The 13,284-nt window shown below is 35.9% G+C and overlaps 1 protein-coding gene across 3 annotated transcripts in view; it reads right to left on the bottom strand.

The window, feature by feature from the left end:
- Positions 1-1,526: 1,526 nt before the first annotated feature.
- Positions 1,527-13,284, bottom strand: part of GUCY1A1 (guanylate cyclase 1 soluble subunit alpha 1) — a 37,410-nt gene continuing 25,652 nt past the window's right edge. For all 3 annotated transcript variants that reach the window (XM_068403111.1, XM_068403112.1, XM_068403113.1), the window contains 7 exons: positions 13,174-13,235; positions 11,488-11,546; positions 9,768-10,477; positions 7,768-8,253; positions 7,020-7,163; positions 4,707-4,861; positions 1,527-2,452 (listed from right to left, as the gene is read on the bottom strand). In XM_068403111.1, the coding sequence (XP_068259212.1) occupies positions 2,251-2,452; positions 4,707-4,861; positions 7,020-7,163; positions 7,768-8,253; positions 9,768-10,477; positions 11,488-11,546; positions 13,174-13,235 (1,818 nt within the window). In that variant the 3' untranslated portion in view covers positions 1,527-2,250. The remainder of the gene's footprint in view (positions 2,453-4,706; positions 4,862-7,019; positions 7,164-7,767; positions 8,254-9,767; positions 10,478-11,487; positions 11,547-13,173; positions 13,236-13,284) is intronic.

A 13,284-nucleotide genomic window follows, 5' to 3' on the forward strand; every position in this document is an offset into this window, starting at 1 on the left:
TTAGGAAGGTGTCAGGAACTGCCATGATGATTTATAGGAAATCTGGCTTTGAGAATGGCCATCATCCAGTCCAGCAACAGTTCTTTCCTGGGGACAAAAGGAAATTTACTCCTAAGAGTCCTTCCCATTCAGTAGATATGGGGAAAGAAATCCTTTTTCTTTAAAAGCCTATTTGTTTTTTAACATGCAACAGATGACAGGGATGGATAGATTCCTACTGACTTCGGTCATTACAGGCTTAATGCCATGAGCCTACTGAAGAGTCAGTAGTCGAATACTCTCACATTTTTAAATCCAGGAGCACTCACATGGGACTGCTACTAGCCTCTGGGTATTTATGTCAATAGAACAGAATTTTCCAACCAAAATAATATTGCAAAGATCAGTTGCCAAGATTTGCATAGTTCTTGTTTCCTTGAACCATTGCTGTTAAAAATGTTTCAAATATGTATGCTTGTATACGTGTTTGTATATATATGGCATGTGCAAGAGAGAGATGTGTGTATATATATACTAGAGAGAGAGAAGCTCAGGTTCCATTTTTGTGTCACAGAATTATTTCTAAGCATCTTGGATGGATATAGGAGACCTCAAGCAATAGCAGGATTCAATGTTCCAAGTTTTGTTCAAATGCTGCTTAGAGCAAATCTGAATTAAAATATGCTTTTAAAGCATTCTTAGTGCTAGTCCCTTATAAGGATTTTTCTCAAGGCTCTGATGGTACATGTTCTGTATGAGTTTCTGCTGCAAAACAGTAGGATAATACAGTATATCGGGCTTCAGAATGAACCAGTCAAGTTCAGAAAATGAACAGAATGGCACCTTAGTCTGATGTAATTGCTCCCTGTAACTATTCAGAGAGCAAAATCTGATTCAGTGGCAAGTAGCTTGAAGACAGACTTTTATGGCTTGATATACCAAAACCCAAGAGTTTAAGAGGTTAAAATAATAGCTAATAATATTTGGTACTACTGGAAATATTTGTCTGTGTGTAAGCAGTGCAGTTCTCTAGCCTGCAGTTGGGATCAAACTGTGTGGCACAGAGAAATTTCTGTGGAGATGGATCTGCTAGTTAGAGAGGCAGAGTCCTAAACTCAGGAGTAACTAACTCTGTTCTAGAGGCAGACCCTTGAGAGTTCTCCACTCATGTTCCACCATCTACAATAGAAAAGCTTGTACTGTAGTAACATTAATACTTTGTATATGTGTTCAGGTTTTAAAGCATTTCTGTTCACCTGTAGATTCCCCTGGCAACTTTGAAGTGAGTATAACATAGGCGTTTCAATAACATGTCATACCCACATTGCTGTTCTTGAATAACGATCATAGCTTTAAACTGGTGTGCTTCTGTTCCATTTTACACAGTCTGAGTGGAATTTCCTTTCTAAGCAAGCACTCCAAAGCATTTTTTATTACATTTATTTTAAAACATTTCAAACCTAAATGACAACAAAAAGAAAACATTTATTGCTCTAATACATAACAGCAAGTGGATTTTATTATTTTTTGTAAAGTATTTTAAAAACCCCAAGAACTAAAATATTGTTTGATGATTACAGAAACTTTAGTATGTGATTATACAGTGTTTTAATCTATCGTCATTGTATACACAAAATAAAGTTCATGAAACAGTAAGCAGCAAACTCTGCTACATATATGTGTATTAGCTACGATTTAGCAGCCTGATCCAGAAGATGCTGAGCACCCTCAACACATTGACTCCAGTCAGTGTTAGAAGATGGTCAGCAGCTTCCAGGATGGGGCCAAATGATGCACTGGAAGGAGTATGTGATAGCAATGACAATATTTTAATGGATATTTTCTTATGGAATCACTAAGAAAATGTATATTAATAGACATTGGTAAGCACCAGCTCACAACACTGCATGTGGCTGTATCACTTGCACATTACATTTCCTGACACACTGCATGTACAATACATCTAGAATTCTCAGCACAGAGAGAACTGAGAGAGTTGTTACGCAGCACTTACAAATTACCACAGGGAAAATGTGGTTTCTAGTAGCATTTTCAACAGTGAAGTTGCAACATTGTTTTAGTGACTATGTTCCTTATGCAATGGAAAAATAAAAAGTAGTTAGTGACATACTTCCTGGAATTTTAATACTGGCTTTCAGGTGTTAACAATCTAAAGTGCTTTCATGTTTCATACATTTTTAAAAATTTTAAATTTATACAAAACCCCCCAAATATTTATAAATTTATTCTATACACTTCTGAATGAACAATTTAGTCTATTCCTGTTTCCTCACCCAAAAAATTAGCATTGCCATCTCCCAAATCTCTCTTTTGAAACCAAGTCTGTGAGTTTGTTCCTTGAATATAAGCATCCAGAAAATAGCAAATTCCAGGGATATCACTGGGAAAATTGGGTGGAAGCTCTTCTCTTGAGCGAGGTGTGAACACAAAACCTGTATATTCCTTTAACAACCTAAAACAAAAATGAATCATGATTAAAAATTAATTGGTCACTAATTGTTACTACAAGTGCAGACATTCAATAATTCTTCATGTACAGCAGGGCAGAATATAGCAGGGAAGAATCTAATTTAATATTTATATGTTATTTACTGAAAATATAAAGAGAATACTGTTTATTTGGTAACCTTGATAACCTATTAACTTGTGCACCAGCGCAAACAGGAGTATTGCCTCTTTTTTTGTCTTGTGTTTTGCAAGTAGGTGCTACATTTGTTGTAAATATTTTCAAAATGATTTAGTACTGAAAGCTAGCTCAGATTTGCATATGAAACTGGCACCATAATAAATGTTTCAACTAATTAAATACTGAAAAGCTTATTAACTAAACTATTTAGATCCTCTTACCAATTCTATTAATTTTGCTTTTTCACACATGCCTCCACTAAACCCAGTGGTCTTCTATATCTGAAACACAGATTGCTAATCTGTAGGGATAAATACTGATGACTGGTATCTAAGCTTCCAAACAATTACTGCAATATACAGGAGTTGTGCCAGGTGCCTTAATGTTATCAATACGTGTTTAGAATTGGTGTACGAATCAAAAAGAAAAAAAACACTAAACAAAAAGGAGGATAATACATCATTCACTCATGGAAAAAACCAAACATACCACAACAATAATAACAATAGTTTACTTTTTAACCAAATTGCCTATTTTCTAGGCACTCAGAGAATAAATTCTCTTTTTTTTTTTTTCAACAGCATACTTATTTCAAATATTCTCTTGAGATGAATACACAGCTATGCATAAACTACTTATGCCACAAGTTATAGGCAAGTCTTGTGTGGACGAAGTGTCTAATGGTTTTAAGAAAAGACTGTAGTCAGTATCAGTCAAAATGATTTTCCATATGGATATGGAAAAAAAATCACTGTTCGCCAGCACTGTTCTTTTGACATACATAAGCACTGTCGATGCTAAGGCTATCTCTATATTTGTCTAGAGTGCATGATCAAAAAGATTACTTACTGTGTGCCCTAATACCTGTGCTACTTTTATGTAAATGATCTATATGAGATAATCTGAAGCTTGGCACCCTGTAAGTCACATAGCACATGTTGCACGGGATGTCAGGATCCTGTGCCAAATTCTCTGTCTGACATTGGCTACAGAACCTTGCCACAAGGCATTATCACATACATGGCAGTGGCTACAAGCTGAGTAGGAACAACTGGCTGTCCAGGCTACAGTGAGGGTAGCAGAGCTTCCTTAAAAGGAAAACCAAAATTATATCCATATTTCTGGTTATTTTACCCAGCCAGCCATATCACTTTCTACTAGTAGACTCACTCTCTACAGTTCGTTCTTATAAAACTTTTGGCTGCTCTGGAAGAAACAATAGTCTCTATCAGCGCAGTGGCATAAAATTCAGACCTGGACCTGGAGTTCAGATGTAGACTGTTGTTACCATCAAATTCAAAACAGTTTCCTATTATTTTGCCTCGCATCTATAAGACACTATTACTTGGCCATGAACATGTTGCAAGGTGATTTTTAAGTATAATTAAATAGATAATGCCAAGAGACTATTAGGTTGGGAGGACAAAGGAAAGATGCTGTGTTTCCCATGGGAGAGCCTGCTAGCTGTCTGCATAATCACGTAGAACACATTACAAAAAATGCCTTATCTGAGTGGATAAATAGTACAGCCTAAGTTCCATAGGTTTAAAACTAAAAGGTTTAAACTTAGTTGGGATCAAGACCTTTATAAACTAAACACTGGTGTGGTTGAATCACTGTAACCTATTCAATCATCTTCCCTAACCAAAAGAGAATGAAGATGTATAGGGTGATGATTAACAATTGTTTAGTTAGGTTGTTATTTTCAAGGGCACCTGCAGCTAGTTTGGCATCCAGTTCACAATGAAAGCCACATAGCTCAAAGAGGAGCCAACTATATGAAAGAAGGAAAAAAAAAAAAAAGCAAGAGGTATACAGCTGCAGGGTAAGAAGCAAAATTGGCCCAGACAGTCCATTTATTTTAAATGTAACATCTGAAAAATAAATATCAGCTGTTCTTTTTCACCCTTTTTCTTGCTGCTGCTGGTTGCATTCTGTCTAAAAATAACCATGGTGCATTCACAAGCAGTCAGATAAAAAGAGAAAAAGGAAAATAAACAGCAGTACTTCAGAGGGAAAAAAAAAGAACTATTACAGTAACCACTTCACGTGGACATTTTACAGATATGAAGCACTGTACCTGTAAGTTGTTGGGCTGACATTTATTTTTCTTGGTATACTGCAAGATTCAAACTTATTGGCAAGGGTTACATTATTTCCAAAAAGGCAATAACGAGGCATTTTAACCCCAACAACTCCAGCAAAGACAGATCCAGAATGAAGGCCAATACGCATCTTTAAATAAAAGACAGAAAACAGCATTATTAAGTAAAATAAAATAGTTAAAGTCAGTTTTATAAATTCTTCCTCTACTGAAAAAAAAAAGAAATCATGAACTACTAATATAAACTGAGTTAGTACAGTCCCCTTAAAATGTCTGTATTCTGGTCATCACTGTTCGTGGAGAGGAAACTAGCTGAAGTTTACCTTGCTTTGCATTTATAGTAAGTAATCCTTCATCTGATATGACTGTGATAATGCTGGTCTCTGTGGCAGTAAATGGATCTAGAAACATCAGTAGGAGTTACTATGACACTTGGATACTTTCCTGGGAGGAGTTACATGACATGATGTTGTTAGATTGGTGACAGTTAATGGATAGTACTTGCTTTGCTGTTAAGGTCAGAAGACAAGTCTTAGGGAATAGCAAAGACAGTATCTATATGCCGTAGTTCCAACTGAACTCTATTGGCAAGGTCGCACATAGAGTAAATCCCAATCCAAGAGTATAAAATTTTGATAATTAATCAAATTATACATCAGTTGAAACATTTTTATACCTCTTCTCTGTAACTCATGCTCTGATTTTTGAGTTTTGCTTAGCTGGTGCTGCTTTCTATGTTCCTTTTTTTTTTTTTGTAGATGTGTTCTTTTTCTTATATGCTTTATACATATGTAGACACGTTTTCTTCAGAATAGCACTCTGACACAATAATGGCATGATGTCAGGAAGCTTGCGTATCTACTATGTGTGCTACTCTTTACACATCAAGAGAATATCATATCATTATGAAGTCACAATTTCTAATTTTGAGTGGAAAAGCAAAATTCACCTGCACAGCAAAGATGGCTGAAATATGTACATTGATATATGTCTGATTTAAAGTAAGCAGTTTGCAGTCACTCCTTTTTCTTTGGCAATTGATATATAAAATGACAGTAGGCTGTGTGACATATTTGTTGCTTTGCAAAACAGCCCATGCTTTCATGAAGTATTTCATTAAAAAAGATGCATGCTTCATCATTAAAAATAGAAAGATTCAGTTTCTTCTAAGAAGCTTCTAGGAGGTACTTACACATTTTTTTCTCCTTATTTTAATATTACTTTTTAAAATGTAATAGGATTCCTCATTCAAAATTATAGAGGTAGCATTTGCATGGAAATTATAAACATGTTATAATATTGTCAAGATGTTTCCAGATTTTTTAAGCATAATTTAATTTGATATTGTGAAATACAAAAAGAACAACATTTATTTATAATATAATACTGCTGCTCTCTGTGATAAATGTGGAGCATGTAATCCTCTTAATAACCATTTTCTTTGTCTTGGAATACAAATGTTCCTTAATCTAAAATCAAAGAAGCCTGAAGCTTTCTAAAGGAACAAATGAACAGATAAATATTAAAAATGAGCAAATGAGAGACACAATGAACGGAGACACCTCTATTAAAAATAATAGAACCCCATTCCAGGACATTTGAACTTAGTAGAAAGTCCACATAATTTGTCATGCACACAGGCCTTTCTCTTTTTTTCTCAGTGAGAGGTAAACCTACGTGAAAAGTTCAGTATATGTGTAAGTCCTCAGTGAAAGGAAGCCATAAATATAACTACCACTGAATCTTAACAGTTGCTTTCACAGCATTAACACCATTGCCTTATGGTAGCGGTTCAGTATCTGACTGTAAAACAAGAACAGCAACAGAATCCTTCAAAGATGTGTGGATTACTACAATCAGAACACGTCTTTGATGATTCATATTTATACCTGTTACTTCAAAAGACTTCGATGTTCTCATTGGGTCTAATTTTGAGAGAGGATTAGTCTCCTCATTAGAAAACAGTAACAGAATATTCCATGCCACTTTATTTTTTCCAGTTTATTGCTAGTGAGACAAAAACTGCAGCACATCAGTGCGCACCTATTGCTTTCACTGGATTTAAGTCTTTTGGGTTGATTTGCAGATCTCTGTTTCATCTTTACCTCTCCACAAAACTCTCATTCATAGAACTAAAAAGGTCAGCCTCTCCAGCCATACACACTTGATTCCCCAATTTGTCTGAGTTAATGCAATGATGTGAAATTTCCTTGAGATAAAAACCCCAAAAGCAACTAAAGAAACAAAAATGCCCTCTTTAACCATATAAAATACAACAAAATATATGACCTTGATAGGCTCTCCATGGGGAGACACCACCTCATCTGACAGCTCCATCATCTTCAGGGCCATCAATGCTATTTGAACAGCATGTGTTTCACTTTCTTTGTGTAAACCTCCAGCGACACAGTAGGCATCTCCAATAGTCTCAACCTAAAACAGGCATATTTGTTCCTTAGTGTTACATTGTTTGACATATCACAGAATCACAGAATGTTAGGGATTGGAAGGGACCTCGAAAGATCATCTAGTCCAATCCCTCTGCCGGAGCAGGATTACCTAGACATATAGAATAGTCCGTGGCTTCAGTAAGAATTGTACCTACATATTGACTAGTCTTATTTGTCCTGCTAAATTATTTAAGTCCTGAGTAAATCCTGCAGTACCATTCAAAAGGAAAAATTGCACAACTTGTATTTATTGCTGGACATGATGCTAAAATACTTCTCCTTGCTCACCTCCTGTCAGGTACCCATAGCTACATTAAACACCTATTTACTCCAGATTCACATCACTGTCAGTGAAATTAATTTTTAAAATTAACTCTTATGTTTTGACGAGTTTCTCTCTTGGCTGCATGAATGGCTGATTCTGTTGATTTTTTTGTTTGTTTGTTTTGTGATTTATCTTAATATGTCTTTCTTATAATAAACGTTTAGGGAAAAATAATTTTTGGACTTCTATTATCCTTTGTCCCATTTAGTCTTCATTTCCTTTCCTGCCCCAGAACCCCACAGAAATGCAGTAGATTGTGTACCTTGTAGACATCTAGCTCTCCACATTGGTAATCAAAGCGAGTATAAAGCTCATTAAGCATGGTGATAACCTGCATAGGTGAGCATTGGGAACAGATGGCAGTGAATCCAACAATGTCAGAGAAAAGCATTGTGACATTATTAAATTTCTTGGCTTGCACAACTTGTCCCTGCCACAGCTGCTGAGCAACCTCTCCAGGAAAAATGGAAAACAGAAGATCTACCGTCTTCTTCTTTTCTTCTTCAAGTGCTTGATGGGCCTGCTCAAGGGTTGCTTTTAGCTTTCCTAACCTCTTCTTCAGTCCATCCTGAGCTCTGGCCTGCTCTCCTATCAGAACAACATCTCTCAATGCATTGTGAATTGGAATATCTGAGAGGTACAATCCACGTCCTGTAAAATCTTCTAGTCTATCCACACAAGGAGATCCCAAGAAAAGGATGGCACTGGATTCAAAAATATAGATCATTTGGCCTTTAAGATCCATTACCTGAAACAGTTAAAGAAACAAGAATTCATGCAAAACATGCATGGCAATGATTTAGAAGCAGGAAGATTTAGAGGAAATACATTTTGCTGAAATGTAGAAAAATCTGACTAGTCCATAGTCCTTACAATTTCATTTAGTTGCTAAAGAGAAAACGTGGGGTGTTAAATCATAGAGCCATCAAATAAGTTTATTTTGCTTGAGCTTTCTGGTACAAAAGTTAGACCACAGCTTAAGGATGAACACCTAATTATGTTTGGGTATCAGTGTCAGTTTTAGCTTAGGAAGAAAAGGAAAACAAAAAGAAGAATTTTGTGCATTTTCATCTATTGATAAAATGTTACTGACTATAGTGGCCTATGAATTTCTGCTAATAGCTCTAGTGTGTGGTTCATGCACCACTTTCTTTGTAAGATAAAGTGAGAAAATCTGCTTCAATTTTATTATTATAGGATGTTCAATACTCCCTGCAATTTAAAATTAAAGGCATAAATGGCAGAAATATACCATTTTAATGATCTAAAAAAGCAAAACGTTTTGTGTGAAATGTTTTTATGTCCCTTCTGTATTCGATTGTGTAATGCGAAGGGTGCTGCAGAGCTCTGCTTAACATTGCTTTGAAAGACCATTTTTTGAAGAAAACCTGTTACTTGCTAATAGACATTTGCCTATGTAAGTACATGCAAAAGCAAAGCGGAGTCTACTACCCCTTGTAATCATTAAACTGTTGCTTAGTGCAGAAATGGATCTGAGATGAAGTAGCTAATCAGTGCTACATTTTTTCCCACTTCATTAATAACTGGGTGAAACATTTATTACCTTTCTTCATTCAAGTTCTTGGAGCGTTGAGTCTGAACTGGTAATTCATCCTGGTGAGCCTCAGCTGGAATTCAGCTGGGGCCAGTGATGAATAAAAGCAGTCACTGAATATTCAATGTTTTTTCCTGTCCCAGGTCATTTGCCACAGGCCCAGCTTCAGCAAAGACAGGAAGTAAGCCCATCAGCTGAAACTAAGGGGGAACTTTGGTGATTGCATCTGATTAAGACATTAGAATATCAAAGATACCAAAATACCAAAGATACCAAAGGCTGAATGAGCACAGGAAATTTCTACTTCTTTCCTCAAATCCTAGAGCTGTTGTTTCCAGATGACTGATGGGCACTTTGGCAAAGCTTTCCCTGCCACTGTCTTTGTGTTGGAGATGCCCTTATTCTCAGCAGCATGGCATGTCATTGGCTTTATCTCAATTTACTGAGTTTATCTCAATATTTCAAAATATTTTTTAATAAAAACAAGTTAACAGATTTTACTTGTGTAAAAGTCCTAAAGCAGAGTTTTGACTGAATATTGGTTTCAGAATCTGAATTACATTAGAGTGACCTCAATAAATCATTATTATTCAGTTGTATTAGATGTTGAGAGACAATGCAGAGTGCACCATGTTTTGTGGCTATTTTAACTCTATCTGAAGAAAACAGATTTCTCACAGAAGTAATGGTCATAAAAAGTCTCTTACCATGGATGATTTCATATCAGTATTATCCCATCTTCTGACTCGTACAGTAAACTGCATATTTAGCATTGTCATTATTCCACTAAAAGTGCAGCTTACTTTGGGGGTAAGAATTTCAAAATACTCTTCAAAATTGGGCTTAGCTTGCAATTCTCTCCTGGTCAAAAGTCTTCTTATCCCATTTCCAATTTGAAGAACTGACATATCCTTGTCAAACATAAAATGAAATGGGAAAGTCTTACAGAACATAGAGGCAGGAATCACAAGTGAAGACTGTGGTTTACACGGAGATAAGGAAGGTTTTGCACTTTTGACTTGTATAGAGTACAGCAGGTAAGGCTGATTAGCAAACTCAGTGCAGTCATTATGGAAACAAGGAGGCATGAGCATCACTTCCACCTCAGTTTCATACAAAATATGAGCTGCTGCTTTAATAATGCCAGATAGAATAAGACTCGTGATTTTCTCAGGAAAGAAATAATACACATTTAAGAAGTCCTGATCTTTCTCCAGGCATAATATGGAGATGTCTTCAAGTCTGTCCTTTTTTCCTGCCTCTTGGCTGTGGCCACTCTGCTTCAGCAGAGTAGTGAAACTGTTCAAGAAGTCCTTAAGGGTTCCTCCAATAACCCCTAATATGTGTTCATCCTCTTCATAGCATATTTTGAATAGCTCTTCACCAAGAGATTCCCGTAGAGACTCCACAGGAACACCTGCATGGAATGATATTTTAGTCAGAACCACACTCATCACACTGAATCTCAGGCTAACCTCCACTTTTTTCATCCTAGACCAAATCAAATTAGCAATATCCTTCCCTAATCCAGCACTGACACCTCAGGGTCCTCTCATTTAGGAGTCCTGATGTAACCAAAGACATACTCGTGGTATCTGGAAAATGAGGAGACAATAGATTGTAGTTTGGAAAGATCCAAGACTTAGTGTTCTTTGTAGAGATGTGGACAGAACGAATGCCCGTTTTGGCACACGATTTAACCCAATTCCCCTAGCTTGATATAAAGAAATAAAATAAGAATTTAAAAACTTAAGAATATAAAGTGAGAATAAAATAGAATCTGTGCACACACGCAGAGATAAGTACTATGCCTGATCCAATAAATTAAATGACCCTAGGAATATTCTGAGGCACTGAGGCCAATTGGCACAGAACAGCTCACATCTTTGCTAGTAAATTTGTTTTAACAGAATAGCTGCATGCAGACTGACTGTTGGGAATGTTCCAACTCCCCAACTGTTACTGTTGAAAAGTGTTATCTGTCACAGGCCAACTGTGTGCCAGGACCATCTTAACAGTTTAAGTGTACAGAAGACCATGTTTCAGTTCCTAGAAATGTTAATTTACTATTACAGATGTAGCCAGAGTTCTGTACTGCAAGTTACAGCAGTTCTCTTCCAACAGACTACAGTCCTTCAGAAGATGAAAAGGATCAAAGTGTTTTTCATGAGTATAAAACCGTAACTTATTACTGAATGTATGTCACAACTCCCTCTAGATGTTGGATCTCAGGGGTGGATGATTCTATGACAGCTCACACTGGAGAAACTCATTTTTTTAGCTCAAATTTTGACACTCTGAACTGTTAGTTGAAGAGATCACAGTTTAGGCTTTGTGTTGTCAGCATCTTAGTAATAAGACTAATTTTCATATACATATATTATCTCTATATTTTTATATATATATTATTAAACAAGCTTACATTACCTGCTGTATTAGCATGATCACTGATTATTTTTTCAAAATCTTCTCTATCCCCAGTTTTTCTGTAAAGATCATAAAAATATAAATAAACCCCCTGAAAAATTGAGATAAACATGGTATAAATAGTAAGTAACAGAAGTTACCTACCCTGTCTTTAATGTGTACAGACCAAGTTTTGCTGATCAAAAGGCAGGTTTTCATTATTTTGAAACAGGTCTTGCTAGGATCTTAGATTACCCTATGCATTTGTGACAAATTAAAGTTTTAGTTGTCTGAGCTCAGATTATGGATTAAGACCAAATGCTATAGACTGTCATTGATTAAAAACTCTTAGGTTGCAACAGTCCTGTTTTTTTGTTTGGTTCGGGTTTTTTGCTTGAAGCCATAACTACACTTCATAATGTATTGTGAAATATGATTGGCCTTTATACTCAAGCATTTATTGGAATGACATTGCATTAAATTCAAAAGAGGTGAGAAGGTATTTAAGTTTTGGGAGGAAATACCAATAACAACTATTAACTTCAAAATTACTTGTTCAATGGTAGTAATCCAGACTCTGTGACACAAAACTGCAGCCCTCTGAGTTCTCTGATGCTGATAAACGTCAACCTGAATGTCAGACTCAAAATGATGAGAAGGACATGTAGCTTAAATTGACCTCCACAGAAGCAATACGCTTTTGATAGGCTTTCTGAATTTCTTCACTTGAAATATCTTAGATCTATCTATGTGCAAAAGCAATACAGACATTTAGATCTGTTTTACATTTGTATTATTACATCATGCAGAATAGCATAATAATTTTTAGTTTCAAACTAATACTCCAGGAAGCAACACATAATTAAAGATGGGGAAAATAATCATATCAATAAGCCAGTCAGCAATTGCAACGCACATCTGACCACCTATCTTTGGTTCAGTCAATGCGTGCAAAGTGCTTTGAAAATATCAAGTATAATTTAAAAGATACATTGTAATTATCTATTCCTATAAAGGTGAGCAACAGTGTAGTTTCCAACTTCATTATTTTTTTCTGCATTTGAAAGGAGATATAAACTGAGGGGCTTGTTTTTTCAGATGCATTTAATAAATTGAATACCCAATGTATACTGAGATGCTAAGAAATTCTCACTCCCCACAAGGCTCAAATGATTAATTCTGGATTAGTACTAAGAAGTGCTGAAAATCAAGCTGAGTTCCTCCAAAACAGAAAGCAGAAGCCAAGTGAGCCCAGTGAAAACACGTATGTCAGTTCACTGTATCAGAAGCCAATTTTTTTTGTATAATACTAATCGTTTGCACTTAAATTCTTTTTTTGGGATCTTAGAAACATTGGGCTAGATCCATATACAACCATATCTAACTTTCCATCTATGCCTGAGTAGTCTCTGAGTTCCTCCAAAACAGTTGCTCATTTTAAACAGAGTCCTTGCCTGTTTCCCTGCAGAAATAGCTAAATTTGCCCATTAAGTCAAGTTTGTGAGTGATTTAAATATTTGTGACTAATTTACAATAAACTAAATCATTATTAACTTACATTACATGAAATGTTACACACCAATTTGACAAGATAATTGAAAACAGATTTCAGAAGTCCTGACTCCCAGTCACCACCCCAGTCCTTATGAACTGTCTGCAGAACATTTTTGCTGTGAAGTTAGTTGCAAATCCAATACACATACATACCTGGTTTCTTTTATACTGTGTTTTGCAAGTGTTCTCTGAAGTGCAAGATTTAGCCTTTCAAACTAGGGAAGAAAAAGGGCATGTTGATGAAAATGTCATTGCTAAAAATTC

Source organism: Nyctibius grandis, chromosome 6 (genome assembly GCF_013368605.1).
Source record: "Nyctibius grandis isolate bNycGra1 chromosome 6, bNycGra1.pri, whole genome shotgun sequence".
In the NCBI taxonomy this organism is placed as follows: Eukaryota; Metazoa; Chordata; class Aves; order Nyctibiiformes; family Nyctibiidae; genus Nyctibius; species Nyctibius grandis.